Raw genomic sequence first — 26247 nt, 5'->3', positions numbered from 1 at the left:
TTTGATCCATACACTGCATTGCCAGCTGAGCACTGCCAGACGTCACCCCAGTGGTCTGTAGCACCGAAGGGTGGGCCCAGAATAAAAACAAAGGAAAAATTCTAAAAATGAAATACCAGTCAGCAATAAAAAAGTGATGAAATATACTGCTCTGTGGCATGATGAGTTAATTGAAAAAAATGCTAACTGAAAAATTCAGGCATAAATTACCACATGTTATACGATTTCCTTAGATTAAATGATCAGGATAGGAATTTTTCTTTTTTAAATAATAATAATAGATTTTTCTTTTTTTAGTTTTAGGGTCACACCCAGACTGGAGCGATATCACAGCAGGTAGGGCATTTGCCTTGCACGCAGCCGACCCTGGTTTAATTCCTCCATCCCTCTCGGAGAGCCCGGCAAGCTATCAAGAGTATCCCGCCTGTACGGCAGAGCCTGCTAAGCTACCCAAAGCGTATTTGATATGCCAAAAACAGTAACAACAAGTCTCAATGGGGATGTTATTGGTGCCTGCTCGAGCAAATCGATGAACTGGATGACAGTGCTACACACAGGAATTTTTAGAGAAACAGAAATAGATTAATGGTTTCTGGGTAGGAGTGGGAATGAAGATTAACCCTGGGGGCGGGAGAGATAGTACAGCAGGTACGGTGCTTGCACTACATGCAGCTGAACCCAGGTGAGATCTCTGGTACCAAATATGGTGCCCAAGCCCCACCTGGAGTGATCCCTGAGCTCAGAGCCAGGAGTAAGCTCTGAGTATCCCCAGGTGTGACCTGAAAACAAACAAACATGAACAAAAAAAAACTCTAAATGGGCATAAGACACCTTATTTGGGGAATTAAAATGTTCTAAAGCTAATAGTTATGATAGCTGTATTACTCAGTAAGGTTAACAAAATCTTTTAAGTATAGGCTTAAAATGGGTTAATTTTATGTTATGAAATATAACTTCATGTAGCTGCTAAAATATTAGAAAAAGAACTGTAGGGAAACTGGTTGAGTGATATATGTGAATTTTGCTATGAATATTTGGATTATAAAAGTTCCATCTGGGGGCTGGAGAGATAGCACAGCGAGTAGGGCGTTTGCCTTGCATGCAGCCGACCCGGGTTCAAATCCCAGCATCCCATATGGTCCCCTGAGCACGGCCAGGGGTAATTCCTGAGTGCAGAGCCAGGAGTAACCCCTGTGCATCGCCAGGTGTGACCCAAAAAGCAAAAAAAAATAAAAATAAAAAAATAAAAGTTCCATCTATCTTCAGAAGTTTTCTATAAATCTAAAGCCAGAGCAAAACTAAAATTTTGTATTTAAATAAAAATAAAATTTAACAAGAGCATTTGTGGATTTATATAAACATCTGACAATACCTATGCGAACGATTAAATAGGTAATATCACAATAACATTAATAAATGAATATTCCAGATAACACTCAAGATAGAGAACACTGACTCTAAGTCCCAATTAAAAGGTAGTCTTTCCAAAATAATTCCATTATTCTCATTATTAGTTCTATATTACAAAAAATACTCAATTATTACAGTTTAATTTCATAATTTATTAAAGTCCCTGTTGTCTCTTGTCATATAAATACCTACAAAATATCCTTCAAGTTTACCTTTAACTGACAAAATATAAAATATTTTCTATGTGGTTCTTTACAGAAAGTTTGCCAAGTCCTGTTCTTCACCATTACAAGATAAATAGAACACATCCAGTCCCTCTCTTGAGTGTATTCTTATCACTACCTCTGTTTGGCACAATGCCTTTCTGGATATGCCCTATAAAAAACAAGCCTTGCCGCTCTTCTGCTATGGCACTCTTTGAAATTTCCATAAATAGAAGAGCCCTAGTAACTTAATAGTTTTAGCAAAGCCTCGATGTCGTTATTATAGTGACAGTACACGGCCAACACCACAAGACAGTATCAAGGTGGCCCTCATCAAGTCGCCGCGCTCCGGAGTCACCAAGCTCCCTTAGATATCAAGAGGCTCTTATGGCATCATACTCTGCCTTTGGCATCACCCTGGTACATCACCTTACGATGGTGTCATATGCTATCACCGCTGGGACCCAATCCCGCCCCGGTGGCACTCCACCAAGTCATCAGAATAATTAATCGCTACTTCTTTCTGCTCCCTGGGCAGCAGCAGGGAGGGGGAGGGTAGCCAGAGCCGCCAGCCAAGCTCGGGAGTTAATACTCGGCTCCCAACGGTCCCTTCCGCCTGGTACTCGAGGTTACCCACCCCCCGCGCCCCGGGGGGTGGGAGGGACGGTCCCTTTAAGGCTCCTAGAACTCTCCTGCCGTGGCCCCGGACCCCTTCCGCGTGACCGAGTCCGTGTACCGAGAGCGACCACCCTTCCCGGGTCCACCCGAAGCCGTTTCCCGTACCTGACTCCATTCTCCAGCTGTCATCCTGGGCCAATTCCACGGGCCACTCGACTATGGCGGCCACAAGGGACCCCGGGACTTGTAGTTCCGTTCTTCTGGGGCTCCAATGGTGGGCGCCGCGAAGGCTCCGCCCAGCCCGGAAGTGGCCTCAGACTGCGGCTCCCAGGGGCGCCGCGCGCTGGGAAAAGACCAAAGGCAAGGGGCGGGGGGGAGCGGGGGGCGGGGGGTGGAGCCCTGCGCGCTCTTCCGATTGGCCGCCGGCCGAGCCACGTGGGGCGGCGTTCGTTACGCGGCGCGGAGGGCCCGGGAAGGAAAATGGAGGGGTGTGTGTCCAACCTGATGGTGTGCAACCTGGCCTTCAGCGGCCAGCTGGAGGAGCTGAAGGAGCGGATTCTGGCCGATAAGTCCCTGGCGACGAAAACGGACCAGGTAAAGCCGCACGCCGGCCTCCCTGCCGCTCGCGGCGCCGGGCCGGACGGGGCGAGGGGGCCGGCCCGCGCCGAGGCGTGTCCGCGGGAGCCCGCTGCCCCCGCCCCCTCGGTGCCCCATCTTTCTCCCGGACTTGCCTTGGGACTTGGAGTCAGGGGGGCGCGGGGAGCCCCACACGCCCCGTCCAAAAAAACCAAAAACAGCCCCGTACGTAGCTCCCGAAGTTTGATTTCTTAGAACGCAGGTCGCGGTGCTCGGTAGGCTTGGGAGCCCCTGAGACAGATGGCGCTGTTTAAGGAAGGGCGTTATCTCACGAGTGATTGCGGCCCGTTGAAGCTCGTGTTCGGCGAATGCGTCATGGGTAAGAGGCCCTTGGCTACGAGGCGAGACAGCGGAGCAGAAGAAGCAGGCGTTAATACAGGCATCACGGAAACGTACGTCCAGTTAGAAAACGCGACTCCTCGGGAGACTTCACATGTTGCTCTTACGGCGTAACATGGAGGATCGGAGTTCATCTCTTTAGAGGAACAGGATACTGGCAGTTGAAAAGGCCACACAAAAAAGAAAAGAAAAGATTAGCAAAGATGGATGGTTGGCTAGGCCTTGAAAACTCACTCTCAGTTTCCTGGGCACAGCAAAACCATTCCACGCAGATGAAGAACAAAAGTGAATGACTTCGCCAAGTGTTTCTTTCCATTCTCCTGTTTAAAGGTCCCAGATTTTACCCCCAGGCCTTTGGAAAGATTGAGCGTGTGCCCAGTAAGCTAGATATTGGTAATATGTCCCTTTTGACATGCATCGCGCCAAGCCCTAGAAAGAGTCCGTGGTATTTATAAACTCCATCTTGTATTGCGAAGAGAATTAGCAGTCAGGAAAGTTTTATTCTGGAACTTTGCTACTCAACATGAAGATGCCCTTTGCTTGTACCTCATTTATCTTGTTGTTGTTGTTTGGGCCACACCTGGTATGGGTCAGGGCTTACTCCTGACTCTGCACTCGGGGATCATTCCTGGTGGGACTCAGGGAACCACATGGGGTGCATGGGAATCAAACCTGGGTCGGTGGCATGCAAATTCAGTACCTGCTGTACTTCAGCCCAATCTTCATTATGTTCTGATAATGTTTAATAGTATTAGACAAAGATTTAATGATGCTCCATCATGCCGAAGGCATGAAAGGGAATGGGGGAGCTAGTCAAAATCAAATGACTTACCAAACAATCACATATGTATGAATTTTTAATGGTTCCTGATGGAATAAGCTAACAGAAAAAGCCATGTGGAAGATAATTGGGGAAATCTGAATGATGGCTGGGTATTAGATGTTATAAAGGTGTTCATTTTAAAAAGTGTAATAGTTTTATAGCTATGTTAGAAAGTGTTTTTTGGTTTTTTATATGCTAAAATATGTAGGCCTGAGGGGCTGGAGCGATAGCAAAGTGGGTAGGGCGTTTGCCTTGCACGCGGCCAACCCAGGTTTGATTCCCAGCATCCCATATGGTCTCCCGAGAACTACCAGGAGTAATTCCTGAGTGTATGAGCCAGGAGCAACACCTGAGCATTGTTGGGTGTGACCCAAAAAGAAAAAAAAAAGAAAAAATATGTAGAGATGAGGTGGCTAGCGTTTAGTATTTTGTTTTTTACAACCTCAGCAAGGGAAAGATTAGATGAAAAAATGTGGGGATGGTAGACCTGTGGAGTTTCTCTACCATTCCTCTGTTGAGATAGGTGAATCATTTTGTAATAAAGTTCACAATATCATTTCTTTTACAGAGGGCTAAGGTGCTCCAGTCACTGCAAAAAAAAATTCTTTGGGGCCAAAGAGATAACTCAGAGCTAGCACACATGCTTTGCATGCAAGAGGCCCAGGTTGGATCCCTGGCACTGCATGATCCTACAAGCAGCAAGCCCGAGAATAGCCCCAGAACACCACCGTGTGCGACCCAAATACCCCAAAAAGGGGCATAGAAATTGTACATAAGTTATGGTGCATGTGTTGCCCAATCCCTGGCACCACATAGCCTCCCAAGCCTGCTATAGCTCTAGAGGTCCCAAGCACTTGCAGGGTACACCTCGTGATCCTTAGCGCAAGTAGGGCCTGAGCAACAACGCGTCCTCCACCCTACCACTGAACCACGCACCTTTTGGCCAAGTGTCACTGGGAGTGACCGTGAGATCCCAGAGCTTGTTTGGAAGCCACCCCCTGCCCCTGCCCCTCCTCACTTCCCACCCCATGCACAAACAGAATGGAGAGATTCCCTTTGAGAAACTTGGCAGACTCTGGCTGGAATTTTTTAAGTAATTTTGTTGTAAAAGCAGTGTTGCCCTCTATTCTGTCATGCAGATTTAAAATGACCTTCTAACTTGAGCCTTATTTTGAACATTTCATCCCCACAAGATAATATTTGTTCTTTCTAGAGCATCTAGAAATGTCTGAGTCAGAGAGTTTGTATCCAAACTTCACCAATGTGTAGCTGTGTGAACTTGAACACATTGCTTACCCTGAGGAGCCTTAGTTTCCTCATCTATAAAATGGGAATAATATCTACTGTATAACTATGTCACTGTCATCCCGTTGCTCATTGATTTGCTCAAGTGGGCGCCAGTAACATCTCCATGTGAGACTTGTTGTTACTGTTTTTGGCATATCAAATACACCACGGGTAGCTTGCCAGGCTCTGCCGTGCGGGCGAGATACTCTTGGTAGCTTGTCGGGCTCTCCAACAGGGGCGGAAGAATTGAACTCGGGTCGGCCGCGTGTAAGACAAACGCCCTACCCGCTGCACTATTGCTCCAGCCCTCTGTATAACTAATAGAGATTAAATAAAATGACACATATAAAGCTCCTAGCATAGTGCCTGATGGAGAAGTTCATAAATAATGTAAAACACTAAAGCTTCATTTCTGCCAAAGTATTAAAATTGTTTTCTTGCTCTACTGTTTTCAGCTCTATACTTTCTCCCCACCCCAGATTCTGCTAGGTTACATAAAACTTAGGTCTCTTCCTTAAACTGGCAAATAGCGTGGTTTAAGATTACCTACCTGAGGATGCAGTATGCTCCAATCTTTTTCCAAACCATAGGTTTGTTACCTCAATATTTTTCCCTGCTTTCTTGCCTTAGTTCTTGTATTTCTCTTCAAGGATGTTGATCTTATAGTTTCTCTTTTTGCCTTGTAGGATAGCAGAACTGTATTGCATTGGGCATGCTCAGCTGGTCATACAGACATTGTTGAATTTTTGCTGCAACTTGGAGTGCCAGTAAATGATAAAGATGATGTAAGTACTCAGCAAAGTCGATAAGTCCCCCATTATCTTTACATGCAGACTAGTATTGTCTCAAGCCTGAGTATTAATATTAAGCTCACAAAAATTGCTTGTTCATTGAAGTCCTATTTATAATAGCAGTTGAACATAAAAAAAAAACTTTTATGACCTGGAAATTATACTGTGGCCCCCGTGACCAAGCACAGAACAAGTGCTTGCTTATTTTAGAATGTCAGTTTGCTACTAATATCCTGTAGTTCAAATAAAACATGCTGATTACGGTGTATTATGATGACCAGTAAGAGACTCCACAACCTTTTATTATGTTGGAATTTGGTCATAATATTGCTGGAATTAATGAATGTCTCAGTAGGTTATTTTCTTGGCGTTGTTGGGGGATGAAACCCATGGCCTCACACATTCAAGGCAAGTGCTCTACTGCTGAGTCGTATCCCTGACCCTCAAAATCTTTTGTTGCATATAGGTATTTATTGTTTATTATGTAGTTGGCTATTATGATCAGACTTGTGAAAAATAGGATGGAACATTTTTTTTTTTGCTTTTTGGGTCACACCCAGCGATGCTCAGAGGTCACTCCTGGCTTTGCACTCAGGAATTACCCCTGCCGTGCACAGGGGACCATATGGGATGCTGGGGATCGAACCCGGGTCGGCCGCGTGCAAGGCAAACACCCTACCCGCTGTGCTATCACTCCAGCCCCTAGGATGGAACATTTTTGTTGGTTTGATTTTGCGCCCACAGTTGTTTAGGCTTACTCCTGACTCTGGACTCAGGGTTCACTCACAGGGTCAAGGGACCCATGGGATGCCAGGGATCTAACCCAGGTTGGTCACACACAAGCCAAGTGCCTTCCTTAGCCACTGTAATTATCTCTCCAGCCCCCCGGAAACATTTTTTTCCAACTTTATTTTTATTAGTGAATTACCATGAGGTACAGTTACATACTTACAAACATTTGTGCTTGCATTTCAGTCATATAGTAATTGAGTACCCATCCCTCCACCAGTGCCCATTTTCCACCACCAATGATCCCATCATCCCTCCCACCTCCACCACCCCATCCCCTCCACCCTACCTCGCCTCTGTGGCGGGGCATTCCCTTTTGCTCTCTCTCTTTTAGGGTGTTGTGGTTCCCAATAGAGGTATTAAGTGGCAATCATGTTTGGTCTATTGTAAAAAACTAAGCACACCGAAGGACGTGTGCACTCGGGCTCTCTGGGTGGCTGTCTCACCACCCATGTTCGGTGCTTTGGAACTGCTGTGTATGGACCGGATTGGGACGGCCATTGGTCAAGGACAGGCGAAGGAAGAACGAGGACCAAGCTGGTTACTGATTAGTTACCATTTATTCAATCTTCCATCTTTCTTCTCCCACACTCCTAGCTCCGTCCTTTTTCTGGATCTACTGCAGCTCTGCAGCTCCTATCTCTCTCCTCCCTTTTTCTCTCTCCCCCTTGCCCCTAGGCTACACACAGCCAAGTAGCAAAATCATCTTAAGAAAGCCCTTCCTGAGGGCCTTCAGGTTCAAAGGGAACACAACCTAGGGGCATTTCAAAGCCCTTCCTGACTGCCAGTAGGCAAAATACTTAAGCGGTTTTTCTCCTCTCCTTAGTCCAAACACTCATTAACATCTTAATACTAGTTATTTTTGTATGGATATAGCAAGAAATACATTGAGGCTTGCAAGGCTGCTCTCCTGGCAACATCTTGCCACAGACTCAGACTACAGCACTCAGGCCAGATTAATCGTTCCTAACCCTAGCAGGGTCCAAATCTAGTTATCACTATTTGGATTATGACAGCATTTGTCCATGACCAAGCTCTTAACTTATAGTTAAGCATTAGGCTCTTTGGCCAGGCCCATCTCAATGACAGGGTAGCACACAACTCACCGCTTGCCCTGGGTCCGTCCTGTCCCTTGTCGAGACCCTGCTTTTGGGGGTGCTAGGAAGTAAGGGCAGCTGAGGCTTAGGTCGAAAGAACAGATGCCCAGGAGGAAACTATCATGTAGAGTCAAATGACTCCCAGGTTACAAAAGCATAGCATTTGCTAAGTCTTCTTGTGTCCATACAAAAAGGACATTGCTCTGAATAAACTATGCAAAGGACTCAAGGAGAATAGAAAAACAATATTTAAAGTCAAGAGAACACTAAGAAAGAAGCTACAAATAAACACAGAGGAATGGGAGCACTGTGATGGGAGTAACCCAATAAACCTAAACTGTGTGAGGCTATGTTATCCTACAGTCTATGGTCTCCTTTCAGCCTGCATCTCCCATCCTGAGTAGGTCCTCCTAGCACCCTTTACTTGGTGGTGCCTTCTCTGTCTGAGCTGCCTTTTCCCCCAGCATGTGAGGCCGGCTTCTAAGCCCCGGAAACATTTTTATAGGGAAGGATACCTTTACACAGTTGTTCACTGTTGCGTGAATATTCATGCGTTCAGAGGTGCTGAGATAAGGAACTCTGAAGAAATGTATTTCATGGAGGGCCAAGGTTCTCTCTGAGTCTTGACAAAGGTAGAGAGCCCTGTGATCTCCTTTTATTGATCATGGTACCTCTAAAGGGTACCATGACAGTAACGTCACCAAGGGCATTGTAAGAAGTTACAGAAAGAACATTGAAACAGTGAAACATATTGTTTCCTTGTATCTGCAGGCCAGTAATTTTGGCCTCCCGAAAGAAGATACAAAACCATAACATTTCTTGGACTACAAGCATTTGGATTTATATCCCAAAGACAAGGCTGGGCTGCCACCTGAAATCTACACTTCAAATACAAACTGGGCATGCACCTGAAATCTACATCCCAAAGACTAGGCTGGGCCAAAGCCTGCAATTTACAATATCAAAGATCAGGCCTGGCAACATCTGAGATCTGCATGTCAAAAACCAGCCAGGCTTCTGTGAGAAAAGGACCACTGCCCCTTACAAGATACTGGAATTATTTTCTGAAGGCAGCTTGAAGGGGGAAAATGTTCAGCTTCATTCAAACCAGTCAGGACACACGAGAAATCTCGCCCATTTTCATGGGTCCCTATGTTCCTGGCTCGCCCTGATAGCTCAGTCCAGCCCCAACAGTTCACTGAACTGATATTATAAATAGCAGTGAAATAATGGAATGAAGAATGGTTGAATGCAGTAGATTATCCCTATGGTAAAATAATATGCAGCAAGTAAAATTATGATTCCAAAGAACAGAACATTGCTCAATAAATTTAATAAGTAGATATTTTGGAGAATGCTACTCAGAATTTTACATCCTATCACTCCAATTGGAAAACAAATTGGAATTAAATTTATATACCAAGTGTTAATGGTATTGTGGGTGTTTTTCTTTTGTATATGCTCTGGTCTCCAAACTTCCCACAATGTTTTAACAAGGAAAAAACTTTTTTTTTAATGTAGGAGTACTGCTGTTTATTCAGCCATGGATTAAGCTGATTGAATTGGGATTGAATTGGGCATGAACTCCACAGGAACAAATTTTTTTAAATTTTTTGGGGGGATCACACCCGGCGATGCACAGGTATTACTCCTGGCTCTGTGCTCAGGAATTTCCCCTGGCGGTGCTCAGGGAACCATATAGGATGCTGGGAATTGAACTTGGGTCGGCGGTGTGTGTGCAAGGCAAAAGCCCTACCTGCTGTGCTATTGCTCCAGCCCCAGGGAAAAAAATTTTAAGTCGGTGATTTTTCAACCTCTCATCCACAGACTGATGCCAGTCTGCTGATGCAAAAATATCGAAAACTATTGATTTAAGCTATTTACATGTAACTGTTTTGTAAATCCTGCCAAAAAGTTAGCATTAATCCAGAGGCCTTTCCTCTAGTTTTTATTTTTCCCATATTTTAACTCATAGTTGCTGTTGTTGTTGTTTTTTAATTTTGAGGCATTTTTATTTTGAACTCCCAAGGAGCTCTTTATGGCACCATTTGGACAAACAGTGGGGATCTTAATAGGGAACTCTCCCAACTCCCTGTACTCAAGTTATCAAATATAGCTAATAGATCTGGCTTTATTCAAAATGTGGACATGGGAAACCTTGAGTGCACCATGGTGATACTAATTAAAAGCATGAACATCTGGAGGTCTGGAGCATACAGTGGGTAGAGCATTCACCTTGCATGCAGCTGAACCGGGTTCAATCTCTGACACCCCATCTGATCACCCGACCTCTTCCAGGTGTGATCCCTGAGCTCAGAGCTGGGACTAATCCCTGACCACCATTGGGTATGGCCCAAAACCCAAATCTAAACAAGAACATCTGCTGAATCAGAACTTTTTTGGGGGGCTGGGGGAACATATGGGTAAGATATTAATTCCTGCCATCTGTTTCTTTTTAAACCACAAATTTGATTTGTTCTTTGTGAGTTCAAGAACTCAACTTAAAATTCTTTTATGAATATTTTCCCTCTCTGTGTTGCAGGCAGGTTGGTCTCCTCTTCACATTGCAGCTTCTGCTGGCCGGGATGATATTGTAAAAGCCCTTCTGGGAAAAGGTGCTCAGGTGAATGCTGTCAATCACAATGGCTGTACTCCATTACATTATGCAGCCTCCAAAAACAGGCATGAGGTAGAGTTCTGTTTCTCAGCTACTTTCTTTTGAGTTCTAACTATGTGTGTGACGGCAAATAGATCTCTGCACTGTTTCCTTCTCCATCTTTCCAGATTGCTGTCATGTTACTGGAAAGTGGGGCTAACCCAGATGCTAAGGACCATTATGAGGCCACAGCAATGCACCGGGCCGCAGCCAAGGGTAACTTGAAGATGATTCATATTCTCCTGTACTACAAAGCTTCCACAAATATCCAAGACACTGAGGGTAACACTCCTCTGTAAGTGACAAGTAGCAGTCATTTGTGTTCTGTTAGGCCCCTTTGCACTAAATCTTACACATAATTAATTTTTATTCTGCTCATCAGCGAAATCGATTTATGCAAAGAAATTTGAGTTACTCAAAAGTATAGAGATAAAAATTTCTTACTATTTATTGTATTACTCATAAAAAATACTACCAATGATATTTGTGTTCTCTTCCAGTTTTTTATGGGCACATGCCCATATCTTACTTTTTAAAATTTTTTTCAAAATTAGAATTATACCATGCATATAGTTTTATAGCTTGTTCTTTTCATGACAATTGTATGAGGATTTTGCAGTGATAAATGGCTATATCCAGTTCTACCTTTTGGATGTGCCATAATTGAATCATTCCTTTGTTACTTTTTTAATTTTCTTCAATACAAATAATATCGTAAATACAAAAATTTCAATACAAATAATGTCCTTAACACAAAAAATTGTCCAACTTCTTAATCCCTAAAAATATCTCATCATAATCCTAATGATTATCTATTAAAGACTAGTAGTAGTAGAATTGCCAGGTCAACAAAAACACACATTTTGAGACTGTTACTATATATTGCCATATTGCTTCCAGAGGAGTTGTATCACTATACACTACTAGCAGCAGTTGGAGAGTACGTATTACCTCCTCACCAACACTAAAAAGACTTTTTATTATGTGAAAATAATATTTTACTGTTATAATTTACGTGTTCTATTATTAAGCATTTTTATTGCTTATGACTAATTACATTTATCTGAATTGTGATTCTACTCCCTTTCCTTTGGAAAATTGTTTTTTTTACTGATTTTCATAAGTGCCCTTGACTATGACATAGAAAAAAATATTAACCTTTTTTTCCATCAAGCCAAAAATATTTCCCTGCTTTGTCTTTTATGGTATTGTTCATATTTTTTTAAAAAAAATATGATGCTCTCTCAATCCGAAGATCCCAGTTAATCCTTTGGACCACGTTGCCCCCCAAGTACCACTAGGTGTAGCCCCCACCGTCTCTTCCCCCAGACCCCAGAAGTTTCCTGCTTCTATGAAGTCATGTTTATTCATCTTTCCCGTGACTAGAAAGTCCTTTCTCACCCTGAAGTTAGTTAAATATTCACTTGTGTTTTACCGCAGGCTTTTAAAATGCATTTGTTTGGTTTGGGTTGAGAATTTATTGTTGCTGATTTTCATTGAAATTAAGTCCAGCTGGAAGTGATTTATGTGACTTAACTGACACCGTTCTCCACCCTGACCTTTTCTCTATAATGCTTTTCCCTCTTTGTTGAAGGGTGCCTTTTCTGAACTAGAACTTGAATCTTTTTCATCCAAAGTGAATTTTGGTTTTTTCCCTTTGACTTTAAGCTACTTTTTTGTTGTTTTGGTGCCATTCTCAGTAGTTCTCAGGGCTTACTCCTGGGCCTGAGCTCAGGGATCACACTTAGAGGTGCTGTGGGAACCACATGTGGTGTTGAGGATCCAGTTGGCCACCCACTGTACTCTCACTTCGGCCCCTAAACTACCATTTAAAAGTATTATTTTCTTAACTCCTACTAATATAAAACTCTTTTCTGTAGCTCTGAGAGACTCTATTTAGAAAGATTAATTACATAATCTAGCTCGTCTTTCCTTGAGAGGAAAGAAAGAGTTTCTCAGAAGATAATCTCGGAGTCAGATACCTTTAGGTATCTACAGGGGCCTGGGAAGAACCTAGGATTTTGGAATAGCTGTTTCCCCAATACAAACTTGACCAGTTGCCAACTACGCTAAATATTTTTTATCAAGTAGCATGGGGAAGTTACTAATTCATTCTGTGTCTTAATTTCCTCTTCCATAGTATGAAGATGATAATTCCTTCCTTGCTAGACAGCTGCAAGATTTAACATTTTTTAAAAAGTTAAGTCTCTAATAAATACCCTGCTTGGCAGAGTATAAGTACCTAAAAAGATCCACCCCCACCCCACTTGGTAACTGCTTATCACAGGCAAGGGCTTCAATTCTGTCCATTTTAACTGTAGACGATAGGATCTTGCCAATTACTAAGGTGGATATAAGGAGCAAGTGATAAAATCCTTTAAATTGTTCTACTAAAGTTTAAACCATGCACGGGATTAGAGAGATAGTACAACAGGTAGTGTGCTTGCCTTGCACACAGATGGCCTGAATTTGATCCCCACCATTCCATTTGATCCCTTGAGCCCCCACCAGTGTTGTTCCCTTAGCACATAACCAGGAATAAGCTCTGAACACTGCTGAGTGTAGCCCAAAATTTAAAAAATTGTCATGCAAATTGTTAGTAGCAGATTATGGATTTGTACTTTTCTAACTTCTTTCCTGGAATTATTGCATGTGTTTTGTTAGACAATTTAGACGATTTCCTAATCCCAATAAAATAAAGATGGTGTTCCTTAGACTGGCAGGACCAGAATTATGACTTGTGATCTGGTATTATAAGGGTGATTCACTGAATTTTAGCATCTAATAACCTTCCCCATGCAAATTGATTTTTTTCCTTATTAAAAAATTTGCCATACTACACTACATTAATAGTAGACAGTTGAGACTATCTATGACATAGAATTGGTAGTGATTGCTCTTTGTGGTCCTCCATTTCAGACACTTAGCCTGTGATGAGGAGAGAGTAGAAGAAGCAAAACTGCTGGTGACCCATGGAGCCAGTATTTACATTGAGAATAAAGAAGAAAAGACACCTTTGCAAGTGGCCAAAGGTGGTTTGGGTACAATACTCAAGAGAATACTGGAAGATTAAGCAGTTTGAATTTGTTTTTACTTTAAATGTTTTCTGGTTGTCCCCAGTATCTTGAAAGCTATTGTATTTGTGCACAAGACACCGTGTATTAATGAAATTTCTCACCTTCAAAGTCTTAGAAACATGCTGAGTATTGTTCGTGTGAGGTACTTGTTCTAAGCTTGCACCCTGCTTTCCAGGCATTGGATAAGCTAGAGATTGTTCTTCTATTGTTGCCTACCATTTTGTATTGCATTTTGGTTAATTTTGAGTAAGTGATGCTGTGGCGGTTGTGAGTTTTCAGCATCTTCTTATGTACCCTGTATAGATCTGTCCTCTAAGGCAGAGCCAGGCTAATAACAGCAAGTCAAACTGTCCAACATTTCTAGGTGAACTCTACAAGGTTCCTTGGTACAATTGTACAATTAAAATATTTCCTAATTCGTGTTTTTATGCTCACTCAGAGTCCTATGCCAAATATTTCTGTTTCGCAACATTACAGTTTTATTTTTCTTATAGGACAAATAATATATTTAAATGGACCAAATTTTAAGTTCAAGGATATGTGTTACCCAGTTCAACATTAATAAGCAGTAAAATTTAATAAAAGGATTGAAAATACTAGCTGTCTATTTTTCAGTGAACTATTTACAAAATGAAATGTATTATTTTAAAGGAAGTTTTAAAATATCCATGTTAAGTCATCCTGTTTTTTAAAAACTCTTCAAACAAATTATTTTGAATTACAGAGTAAAAAACTATTTTTGATTGAGTTTCATGTATATAGTGTTCCCACATCAATCCCTTCACCAATGTCCCCAGTTTCCTGCCCATCCTCCCAGTCCACCTCTATGGCTGGCACTTTCCCCCTACACTATTGTTTAGTATTTCCTTCCCTGACCTATCCCCCACCACCACACCCATTGCAGTGGCAAGTTTCCTGCTGAAACCCATTCTCCTGCTCTTTTCTATTGCCTTTGGTGTTTGCTATTCCTGTACTATGTTTCTTTACATCTGGCATATGAGTGAATTCATTCAATGTCTGCCCCTCTCCCTCTTCCTCTGACTTCACTCTGTTTGGTGTACTCTCCAGATTCATACACATTGCAGCAATTTGTGTTACTTTATATTTTCATCTGGCCTAGTAGTAAGGAAAACTAATCTTATTAACATGAAAAGTAATCTTATTAACATGAAAAATGTATTTTGATTGGTATTCCAGAAACAAAAAATAAAAGTGAAAGAATTTCCCAATATTTCTTTCAAGCTAGTAGGACTTAAGTCCTAAGTAAAGACATTTTTCACTTTTCGGTAGATCTAGAGTCAATAAAAGTAATGAAGCTTGAACTACATCTAAAGTCTTTAAAAACAGTAATTTTCTGAATTGATAATGAAATGTGGAACAAAAAGGAAATTAATAAGTGTAAACTTGATCTTAATTTAGGGCAAAATGATTATTAGTCCTAAAATCTAATGAACTCCAATGACTCTTCAATTATGTTTTTAATTTGAATCTTATGCAGCAGATATCTCTTAAAATAAGTTGTTCAAGTGAGTCCACAAACTTGCATCTTAATGACCAGTAGCCAAAATGAGTTTGTTAAGCACAAACTGTTATGAATATATAATCCCTTTTAAAATATTTTGTTGTTGATCTTCACAGATACTAAGCAGTCATCTTCTTGTGGTACTGAACCGCAGTATATGCCAAGGGAAACATTCTCCTGTGTTTTTTTGGTGTGATCAGAGAGGGAAAAATAGTGGTTCCTTCTCTATCTCAACTGCCTTATCCCCCAGCGCTGTGTCTAATAAGACCAGTTGGCATATAATATTTGGCATATAATATCTATAATATAGATATTATAAAGGTTAAGGTACTTGCCTAGCTTTCAGTGTGGCCATGACCATGATTTGTTCCCAGAATTGCCATTTGGTCCCCCAAGAACAGCCAGGTTAGCACAGAGCACCCCTCCCCCCAAAGGCCTGTATGGATTAAAGACATTTAATTTTCATAAATAGTAAATACAATAAATTTATTGTCAGAGTAAGTAGGCTTTATAGGTATAAAAGAATTTATCTTTATTTGTTAATACATAAGACGGAGCCAGTCCTCATGTAATTTGTAAGCTTAATCCTCAGGTAATTGTACTTTCAAATGAAATGGCTTATTAACCATATTTAAATCACAGATTTTATAAACTAAGAATAGTAATTATCACAGACATAGATCAGATTGTTACCTATTCCCAATTGGAAATGAGTATAAAGACTAATTCAAGAAAAGCAGTTTTTTTTTTAATTTTTTTAATTTTATTGAATCACCATGAGATAGTTACAAGCCTTCATGTTTGGGTTACAATCTCACAATGATCAAACACCCATCCCTCCACAAGTGCACATTCCCCACCACCAATATCCCGGGTATACCCCCCCTTTCCCACCCTCCCCCTGCCTCTAAGGCAGACAATATTCCCCATGCTTTCTATTTTTGGGCATTATAGCTTGCAACACAGACACTGAGAGGTCATCATGTTTGGTCCACTATCTACTTTCGGCATTCATCTCCCATCCCAACTGGTTCCTCCAGCCATCATTTTCTTAGTGCTCCCTTCTCTATTCCATCTGCCTTCTCCCCTCTTCTCATGAAGCAGTCTTCCAGCTATGGGGCAATCCCCCTGGCCATTGTATCTACCGTCCTTGGGTGTCAGTCCTCATGTGATGCTACCCTACACTCCACACAAATGAGTGCAGTCCCTCTGTGTCTGTCCCCCTCTTTCTGACTCATTTCACTTAGCATGATACTCTCCATGTCTGTCCATTTATAAACAAATTTCATGACTTCATCTCTCCTAACAGCTGCGTAGTATTCCATTATGTGGATGTACCAAAGTTTCTTTAAACAGTCATCTGTTTTAGGGCATTCAGGTTGTTTCCATATTTTGGCTATTGTGAACAGTGCTGCAATGAATATATAGGTACAGATGTCATTTCTACTGTAAGAGCAGCAGTTTTTAATACTTCTGAAATGAGCTCAAGAAAGAGAATTTTTATCACAAAATTTAACTGAGACTATATAATGGAAAATTTACATTATGAAGTTTCTGTTGGAGAGAATTCACAATTTCACTGAGGGTCTGTGAGATTCAAAGTAAATCTTCATTTTAGGTCCATCATCTTTGTCTTAACAATTTAACTATAAATTTTGTGGGTTTCTTTCTGTAGGATATCATTGGTTTGTCCTTTCTCCCTTGCCAGAGTTTGGGCTTATCTGGTAATAATCTCTAAACAATTCTAGACTACATTGTTATGTCCTGCTCCCCTTGCCACTAGGAGCTTAGGTATATCAGTCACGCCCGTCAAGGTGCTCCCGAGTCACTCCCACTCCTTTGTCTATACGTAATCACTTCTATGCTCCCTTCCCCAACTAGTTATTTAACTCTTCGCCTAATCAAACTCTGTTAATCTGTAAGGTCAGACCTTGCTAGGACAGTGAACTTATAAGTTAATATTGTCTTTGTCCTCTCATGTCTTTTGAATAGTTTACTTTAAAACAATATCCTTTTTGTATGGACAAAGGACAGTTGTTAATATGCTTTGGTAACATGGGATTTAATTGGCTTCAAATACTATTCACTCCCGGGCATCTGCTTTCTTGACTTAAGCCTCAGCGGCCCTTACTTCCTAGCACCCCCAAAAGCAGGGTCCCGACGAGGGATGGGATGGACCCAGGGCAAGCGGTGAGTTGTGTGCTACCCTGGCATCAAGATGGGCCTGGCCAAAGTGCCTAATGCTTAACTATATGTTAAGAGCTTGGTCATGGACATGTCATGTCATGATCCAAAAGCAACGACGTGACTAGGACCCTGCTAGGGATAGGAAAGACTAATCTGGCCTGAGCACTGTAGTCTGAGATCGAGATGACCCCAGGAGAGCAATTCTATAAGCTTAATGCATCTCTTGCTATGTCCATACAAAATGATTAATAATATGAATACTTATATGTTAGTTGGACAAGGAGAGGAGAAACACATCCAAGGGATTCCGCTCTTGGGTGGGTGTCATGCTGAAAGAGAATCTGTCCTAGAAGAAGCATCCCCTAAAGGAAAGAACTTTACCCCCTATTGATGATGACCACAACTATGTGTAAGCCCCAACCCCTCATTCTTGGGGATTTAACGAGGCTGGGAGAGTGGGCTGGGGGCCAGTCCCAGGGCCAGTCCCGGGGCCAGCCCCAGTGCCAGATCTGGAGAAGCTAGATCCACATCCAGATCCAGGAGAAGAAAGAGAATGAAGTAAGATGGGGGGAAGAAGCAGAGAGAGAGACGGGAGTGTATAGAGAGGAGATTGGAATAAACTGCGATTGAAACCAACCAGCCTGGCTCTGTTCCTTCCTTCGCCTGCCTCATCATCACCATCAACCTCCCCGGGATGGGGGAAGCGGCTGGAGACTACCGAACGCGGGCGGCGGGAGAGACGGCACTGCTGCCCTATGCCCGGTGCGGTGAGGTGCTCTCCTCCTTGCCCCTTTTTTTCTTTTTTGTGTTTTTACACACTTTCCTTTACAAATTTTAGTGGTGGCATCGTAATTTACAAAACTGTTTATGATTGAGTTTCATGCATACTGTTTCAATACCACACCCTCCACCAGAGTGTCTGCTTCCCTCTGCCATTGTATAACCCACCTCCACGTCCTCTGCCCCATCATAACCCCACTGTTGTAAGCTCAGTTCTTTTTTTTTTCTTATTTTTTTAATTTTATTGAATCACCGTGAGATAGTTACAAGCTTTCATATTTGGATTACAATCTCACAATGATCAAACACCCAACCCTCCACCAGTGTAAGCTCAGTTCTGTAGACAGGTTCTCAGACTGCTGCCTTTGGCCATTCGTTATTCCTTTACTGTGTTTCTTTATATTAATTGTTATGCATTTATTATTTTTATTGAGTCACTGTGAGAGACACAGATACAAAGGTGTTCATGATCAGGTTTCAGTCACACAATGATCCAACACCGGTACCTCCACCAGTGTACAATTCCTACCACCAACAACCCCAGGTTCCCTACCGCCACCCACCACCATCAGCCTGCCTCTATGGCAGGCACTTTTCTTCTCTCCTCTAATCCCTTCCTCCCTCTCCTTTTGGGCATTATGGTTTGTAATACAGATACTGAGGGGTTACCTACTTTCAGCTTGCAGTTCTTATTCAGAGTAATCATTTCCAACTGTCTTTGTCATAGTGGTCCCTTCTCTATCCCAACTGTCTTATACCCCAGCACTTGAGGCAGGCTTCCAACCGTAGACGAATTGTCTTGGCCCTTGTTTCTACTGTCCTTGAGTATTTATTAGTCTCATTTATTGGGAGACATGAATTTGATAGTAGCATTGTTCTACCACAACTTTCTTGGATTCTGATTTATTTTCTTTCTGATTGCTAAAAAACTGGACAGATGAAAGGTACTGTGGTAGTTCTGTAATAATCCATTAACTATAACCTCTTTCACAGCTTCATGCTTTTCTTTATACTGGTGAGGGAGGGGTTTCCTGGAACTTTCATCATTACTAAAATCTTAGTTTGGCTTTCTCTTTATACCAATATTGAAAACACATGAGGCATTATTTTGGTCTACATTCGTTTGAATCTGTGAGATCCTCTAACTACTTTTTTTCCCTATCATACACATTGTAAAATAATTAAATGAAAAATTGGGTGTGTTTCAATGAAATCAGTGTTGTAGTACAGTTATAGTTATTCACAGTTGAGTTTTCGATATTCTATATTGCAGCACAAGTCCCATCACTAGTCAGCTTCCCTCTGCCAATGTCCATATTCGCTCCCAACCCCAACCCCCCCACCACGCCCACACATAGCCTGCCCTCTTGAAGGGCACCTTTCTAAGTTCGGTTGTAGGAATAATCAAATGTGTTTTTAATGTTTTAGTTTAATTAAAGAACTGTGATTTAAAAGTATTGATAGTTGAGTTTTAGACATTTAATATTTCAATACCAATCCCACCACTATGTGTCAACGTCTCTCTACCAGTGTTCTCATAGTCCATCCCTACCTCCAACCTCTACCCCATCCACCATCTGTCAATCTGACAGGCACATTACAATGTTCCAGTGGTTGCAGCTTAGATCTCATGTTTTCAGTATTGTTGAGTCTTTGTTTGGGATATATGACTGTAACACCCATTTCACCAGCCCTGACTCCTATTCACTAATTACTTCCCGTTCTCTTCTCCCCTTGATTTCTTTCCTTCTCTGCCTGTCTCCTCTAAACACTGGGGTCAGGAGTGATCTAGGCATCCCCCTTTACTACAATATTTTTCCTCATCCAATTTCTGTGTGTCACAGATAAGTGAGATCATCCTGTGTTTGTCTTTCTTCTTCTGGCTTACTTCACTCAACATGAAAAGGAATGATCAAACTTTTTACCCCTGGTTGTCTCCCCAACAGGATGTAATTCTGCATCATGTTACCTGCCACCTAGTCACTGTCAGGACTGAACTACTGCATCTGGTACTACCCTCAGGTGCACTGGGATTGAAAAAGTTGAGTACTCGCATGTTGGAACATTATATGACTGAAACTCAGTCATGAACAATTTTGTAATCATGTATCTCACTGTGATTCAATTGAAAAATAAAAAGTTGAGTACTATTGATCTCAGACTGGAGCAATAGCACAGCGGGTAGAGCATTTGCCTTGCACGCGGTCAACCTGGGTTCGATTCTTCTGTTCCTCTCGGAGAACCCGGCAAGCTACCGAGAGTATCCCGCCCGCACAGCAGAGCCTGGCAAGCTACCTGTGGTGTATTTGATATGCCAAAAACAGTAACAAGTTTCACAGTGGAGACATTACAGGTGCCCGCTTGAGCAAATCGATGAACAATGGGACGACAGTGCTACAGTGCTACTATTGATCTCAAAGCTTATTGTTTATTTCACCACAGCTGGCAGTGCTCAGTGCTAACTCCTGGCACTGCATTCAAGGATCATTTCTGACAGGGCTCAAGGGACCATATGTGGCGCCGGGGATAAAACCCAGATTCTGATAGTGCAGTGCCCTACCCACTATATCATTGTTCCAGCTTTCAAAGCTTATTTTATTGAATGCCTTTTAAACCTGTTACTCACAGGCCAGTGTAAAAGATGCTGAAATTAACTTATTTTCCTTCCTTCTTTTTTGTTTTTGCTATTGGTCTCCACCCAGTTTTGCTCAGGGGTCATTCCTATATCTACTCAGAAGTTACTCCTGATGGTGCTCGGGGGACCATGTGGGATGCTGAGGATCAAACCTGGATCAATTGTGTACAAGGCTAGAGCCCAGCGCATTGTACTAGCCTTCCTTTCCAACCCCAGCATTATCTTTGTAACATACAATATTAGGAGAAAAGGTCAAGGTCAGCTATATTCTAATCTCTCAACATGTTTCCATCTGTTATCCCTATCCAACCTTGTTTCCTTTCGGTACCCACCTTTTTCTACCAGTTCCCCCCACTACTGTCTTATGATGTGGTTACCTTTGTTTGCAGTTTTCACCTGTGACTCCCTGGGAATATCCTGGAGCCCAAGGGGGCCATATTGCTTTAGGCTGAGAATCACTGGTCTGAAGGACATAAGAGATAGTAATATTTATTATTTATTAGTCCTCAAAAAATCCTGTGGTAGACTTGAACAATAGTACAGTAAGTAGGGCACTTGCTTTGCACCCAGCCCTCCTGGGTTCAATCACCAGCACCACATATAGTTCCCCAAGTCCAGCCAGGAGTGATCCCTGAGCATGGAGCCAGGAGTAAGCCTTGAGCACCTCAGGGTGTGGCCCCCAAACCAAAATTAAGTATATATGTATATATATACTATTTATATATATGTAAATAGTATTTTATATATAGTGTTTATACATATTTATATAAGTAGTATTTGTATACTATTTATATGTACATATATACTATGGTTTAATCCTTGTTCACCATAGATCACTATAGATCACTATCACCGTAGATCACTATCACGCTACCCAATACAGTAAAAATTCTAGCCTTCGGGCTGGAGTGATAGCACAGCGGGTAGGGCGTTTGCCTTGCACGCGGCCGACCCGGGTTCAAATCCCAGCATCCCATATGGTCCCCTGAGCACCGCCAGGGGTGATTCCTGAGTGCATGAGCCAGGAGTGACCCCTGTGCATTGCCGGGTGTGACCCAGAAAGAAAAAAAAAAGTTCTAGCCTTCGTCCCCTGCAGTCAATGAACTACTGTTTTTCATTGCAGGAATTTGTCAGTGTTAGCAGCACTGCATACTCCATGAAAAAGAAAGCTAGCTCTGCTTCTGCTCAACATTGTATCAGTCCCCCTGGCTGGTTCGTAGTAGTTACTCAATAAATGTCTAATGAGTGACTGAATAAGCAGATATGAATTTAATAGTAAGAACCTACAGCTAGAAATATGTGTTGACTTTTAATATATATGAGTTATTTGTGCAGAAACAAAAGATGAAAGAAGTTCCTTGAAGTTCTTTTGACTGGTGAGATATGAATGGATAGGAAAACCAAAGCGTTTTGGGTTTTAGTTGGGACTGCCCACATAATTTTTAACCACCTATGGAAAAAAATTAATCAGTTACTTCTCTGAATAAAAATTAAAAATAACTGGAGTGCCAGGAGATAATATAATACAATGGCTAGGGCATGTGCGAGGCCAACCTGGGTACAGCCTGGAGCATTGCCAAGTGTAGACCTGGAGACCCTCTGAGCACTACAGTGTATGGTCAGAGAAGCTGCTGGGTAATCCCCTCCACTGGCACTGCATTGCCAGTGGAGCAGCACTCCATCCTTGGTCCCTTGTGTTGAACTACCATCCTGATTGTCCTATAATTGCTGGCAGAGACCCTCAGTCTCCTAGGCACTGAATGGGTGACCCACGCCCACCAAGTAAAATAATTTGGTTGAGAGACATTTAAAGGAAATGGAGTTCATGCGTTTTATGTGGAAGGCCTGGATTTGATCCCTGATGCTACATGGTACCATGAGCACCACCCTAAAGCACTGATGCAGAAATAACACGTGAACTCTGTTGGGTATGGTCCTCCCCCAATATTTTTAAAAATTTTATTTTTATTAAAGGCACTGTGATTTACAAATTTGTTCATTATACAGTTATTTCAGTGTTTAGTGTTTAGTGTTCTGACACCACCAGTGGGACCTATCCTCCACCAATGTCCTTATTTTCCCTCTTATCCCCAACTTGTCTCCTTAGGCACATAACAAATTTACTTTATATTATTTGTCCCAACAAAACTTTAAGAAGTGGCAAATAGAATGATCAGAAAATAAATCAGTAAGAGCCAATTTGTGATTGTTATATGATTTTAACCTATGTAAACAAGGAAAATAAAATCCTTTAATACAATATAATAAAGTACTTCCCATTTCCATAAGGAAGTTTTCAACTCTGAAATCTAAGATATACAGCATTAAGGTTTATTTTATATTTGGATCTCGTAATAATCATGCCTTACCTGTGATTAATAATATATTTAAAGAAATTCTGTACTAATATGTTTTGAAATTTTCATGAAATAAGTAAAGCCCGCATATGTAAATTTCCCACCTACATTTTATATATAGGGCTGGAGTGATAGCACAGCAGTTGGGCTTTCGCCTTTCCCTCGGCCGACCCGAGTTCGATTCCTCCGCCCCTCTCGGAGAGCCCGGCAAGCTACTGAGATTATCGAGCCCTCGTGGCAGAGCCTGGCAAGCAACCCATGCGTATTGTATATGCCAAAAACAGTAAAAATAAGTCTCTCAATGAGAGACGTTACTGGTGCCCGCTCGAACAAATCGATGAGCAACGGGATGACAGTGATTACAGTGATTACATTTTATATATACTATGGGTTGGAAACTTGTTCATGATAGGTTTTTATATCACTATCACTATCATCCCGTTGAGAGCCGATTTGCTCAAAAGGGCCCAATAACATCTCCATTTGTCCTAGCCCTGAGATTTTAGCAGCCTCTCTTTTCTCGTCCTTCCCAACGGTGGCACATTAGAGGCTCTTTCAGGGTCAGGAGAATGAGACCCATCATTGTTACTGTATTTGGCATATGAATATGCCACGGGGACCTTGCCAGGCTCTCCCAAGTGGGCAGGAAACTCTTGGTAGCTTGCCAGGTTCTTCGAGAGGGAGAGAGGGAGAAGTAGGCTAAAAAATTTGTTTTATAAGCTTCCAGGAGCTTGGTTTTATAGTCTCTGGATGTTGGCCGTTGATGGGTGCAGGGGGCTGGGGGGTCGAGGGGGGCAGTTTGTGGGTGTGAATGCCTAGCTACTGGAAAATGGGGGATCTGGGCGGAATAGGCCCAGTCCTGATCCAAGCAGGCTTGCAGATCTCAGCCCCAGGTCCCGCACACCTGGATTCCTCTGCCAGTTCCTTAATGCGTGAGGCTCATCCAAGCATGTGGAGAGTGGCCTTAAACATGGCTGTGGCTGGGTTCTGGAGGTCTTTGGCTGCCTGGTCTCTGCTCAGGGCAGAGGAACCCAGGTGTGCGGGACCCAGGGTTGAGATCTCCAAGCCTGCTCGGATCGGAACTGGTCCTCTTCCACCCAGATCGCCCATTTTCCAGTAGCTAGGCAGTCACACCCACAAACTGCCCCTGGTGCTGTGTAATCCCATCAATAGCCAACATCCAGAGACTATAAAACCAAGCTCCCAGAAGAGAGTAGCGCAGAGTCTCTTGACCCCGCACCTGGCTGTCTTCATTGGGGCCCCTCTGAGGGGGTGGATTGAGTCTCCCTTCCCACTGTGAGCAGATAGGTTTTTATAGACATTCAATATTCCAACACCAATCCCACCACCATTGTCACCTTCTCTCCACCATTGTCTCCAATTGTCCCAACCACCCTTCAAGACTGCCTCCATAACAGACCCACAATAATTTATTTTATATTGCGTGTTATCAATAAATTGCAAACAGAATGACCAAAAGTATTTCTTTCGAAGAAAATTAGTGAAAATTGTTGTATCTCACCATGGAGACATTAAGTCCTTGTATGACAGATTACTAAAGTGTTGTTGCAGGTTAAGCCTTCTGTGTTACTATTAGGTTAGTCAAGACTGGTTTCTTTCTATGTTATATCCCATCCAATTTAGTGTGCTACTTACTATTGGATTGTCACTGTTGGAGAGTTTGGAGGCCAAATGTTCCAGGAAGTTCAGAATTTTTAACTGGGTGATACAGTTGGAGTTACATTTTTAACTGAGCAGCCCCTTTGGGGTATGGATGTGACTACCTGGGTTTCTGGAAGTACTGGGAGGTGAGAAGAGGTATCCCATCCTGACCCCAACACAGCCAGGAAATTTCAGTCACAAAGACCCACATACCCAAATTTTCAACAGATTAACTTCTAGGTGGGGCTTAGTCCCAAGACAATGGAGTCCAGTCAGAGGCATGGGTGATTTTACAGTATGGGGGCAAGTGACTTCGGGGATTTTGTTTGGGCAGGTTCCCTTCTCCAGGGTGCCCTGGATGCCTAGGCCTGAGAGAGTGTCCAAGAAAATTTTTCATGGCAAGCTGATCTCTTTTGAGATTTATTTGAGTCTTTGGAGCATGACCAGTAGATGAGCTTCCACCCCCAATTTCTTTATTGAAAAATAAATTGGTTAAAGCTTAACTAATCAAAATATTTGAGTGATGTCTTATTTTAGTAATTATTTTCTGATCCACTGGTGAATAAATAGAGTAAAATATTTGTTTTCTTTCCTTATTGGTAAGCTATTTAATACATTAAGTCCAGGGGCCTGAGTGATAGTACAGCGGGTAGGGTATTTGCCTTGCACGTGGCCAACCTGAGTTCAATCCCTGGCATCCCATATAGCGCCCCGAACACCGCCAGGAATAATTCCTTAGCACCGCTAAGGAATTAGCAGAGCCAGGAGTAACCCCTGAGCATCACTGGGTGTGACCCCAAAAGAACAAAATATATATTTAGTCCATTTTACTATTTAAGATGTAGGAACATATTCTATATTTTTCAGGGTCTCTGGATTCATTGCACACATAGTATAGTGTGTGAGTGGACTAGTGGTTAAGCACACGGCAATGAAACTTTCATTGACCCAAAGTGACCTTGATTTGAGAGGGATTGAGAATAATACTTATTTCCCCAGAAATATCTCCCTTGTGGATTGTTCCAGTGCTTCAGATTTTACCATTTAGACTCATTGGACAAAGTAGTTATCTGTGTTCAAGAATTCCCATTCATTATGATATGAATCAACATACTCTGAATGACATTACTGGATTGTGAAATCATCAGTGGACAGGAATAGGTAAGAAAATGGCTGCTCTTTGAAAGAGTGGCAGCAGTAAAGATAGGGTCTAAGCAGTGAGGGATGCATACCTGAGTAAGTGCATACCTGAGTGGGCACATGAGAAGCCTGGGAGTTTGGAAAATTAGGTGCCAGAGAACTGGAAGGGAAATGAAAGGAGAGAGCCAAAATTAGAACTCCAGGTTACCCTCCCCAACTCTCTGCATGGCTAATATGT

General features: G+C 42.3%; 2 protein-coding genes across 5 annotated transcripts in view; one reads left to right on the top strand and one right to left on the bottom strand.

Moving 5' to 3' along the window:
- Positions 1-2520, bottom strand: part of ATG4A (autophagy related 4A cysteine peptidase) — an 85487-nt gene extending 82967 nt beyond the window's left edge. For all 3 annotated transcript variants that reach the window (XM_004606308.2, XM_055120260.1, XM_055120261.1), the window contains exon 1: positions 2397-2520. In XM_004606308.2, coding sequence (XP_004606365.2) covers positions 2397-2406 — 10 coding nt within the window. In that variant the 5' untranslated portion in view covers positions 2407-2520. The remainder of the gene's footprint in view (positions 1-2396) is intronic.
- A 165-nt stretch (positions 2521-2685) lies between these two features.
- PSMD10 (proteasome 26S subunit, non-ATPase 10) lies at positions 2686-14323 on the top strand. Of its 2 annotated transcripts, none has more exons than XM_055123061.1 (5): positions 2686-2825; positions 6003-6101; positions 10536-10682; positions 10778-10944; positions 13569-14323. In XM_055123061.1, exons 1-5 carry the CDS (start codon positions 2712-2714, stop codon positions 13720-13722), a joined length of 681 nt encoding a protein of 226 aa, XP_054979036.1. In that variant the 5' UTR covers positions 2686-2711; the 3' UTR covers positions 13723-14323. The 2 variants fall into 2 exon arrangements, with proteins under 2 accessions (XP_054979036.1, XP_004606366.1); XM_004606309.2 differs by having other exon boundaries at positions 10778-10865; positions 13569-13705.
- The last annotated feature ends 11924 nt before the right edge of the window (positions 14324-26247 follow it).

This window comes from Sorex araneus, chromosome X (genome assembly GCF_027595985.1).
Source record: "Sorex araneus isolate mSorAra2 chromosome X, mSorAra2.pri, whole genome shotgun sequence".
NCBI lineage: Eukaryota > Metazoa > Chordata > Mammalia > Eulipotyphla > Soricidae > Sorex > Sorex araneus.
Note: the sequence above shows the minus strand (reverse complement) of the source record. Positions and strands in the feature narration are given on the sequence as shown.

Excerpts from the sequence above, each read along its gene's own strand:
- PSMD10 (XM_055123061.1), top strand. The coding sequence starts at position 2,712 with ATGGAGGGGTGTGTGTCCAACCTGATGGTGTGCAACCTGGCCTTCAGC. Across the intron at positions 2,826-6,002 it reads TGGCGACGAAAACGGACCAG|GATAGCAGAACTGTATTGCA; the intron begins GTAAAGCCGCAC and ends TTTGCCTTGTAG. Across the intron at positions 10,945-13,568 it reads ACTGAGGGTAACACTCCTCT|ACACTTAGCCTGTGATGAGG; the intron begins GTAAGTGACAAG and ends CCTCCATTTCAG.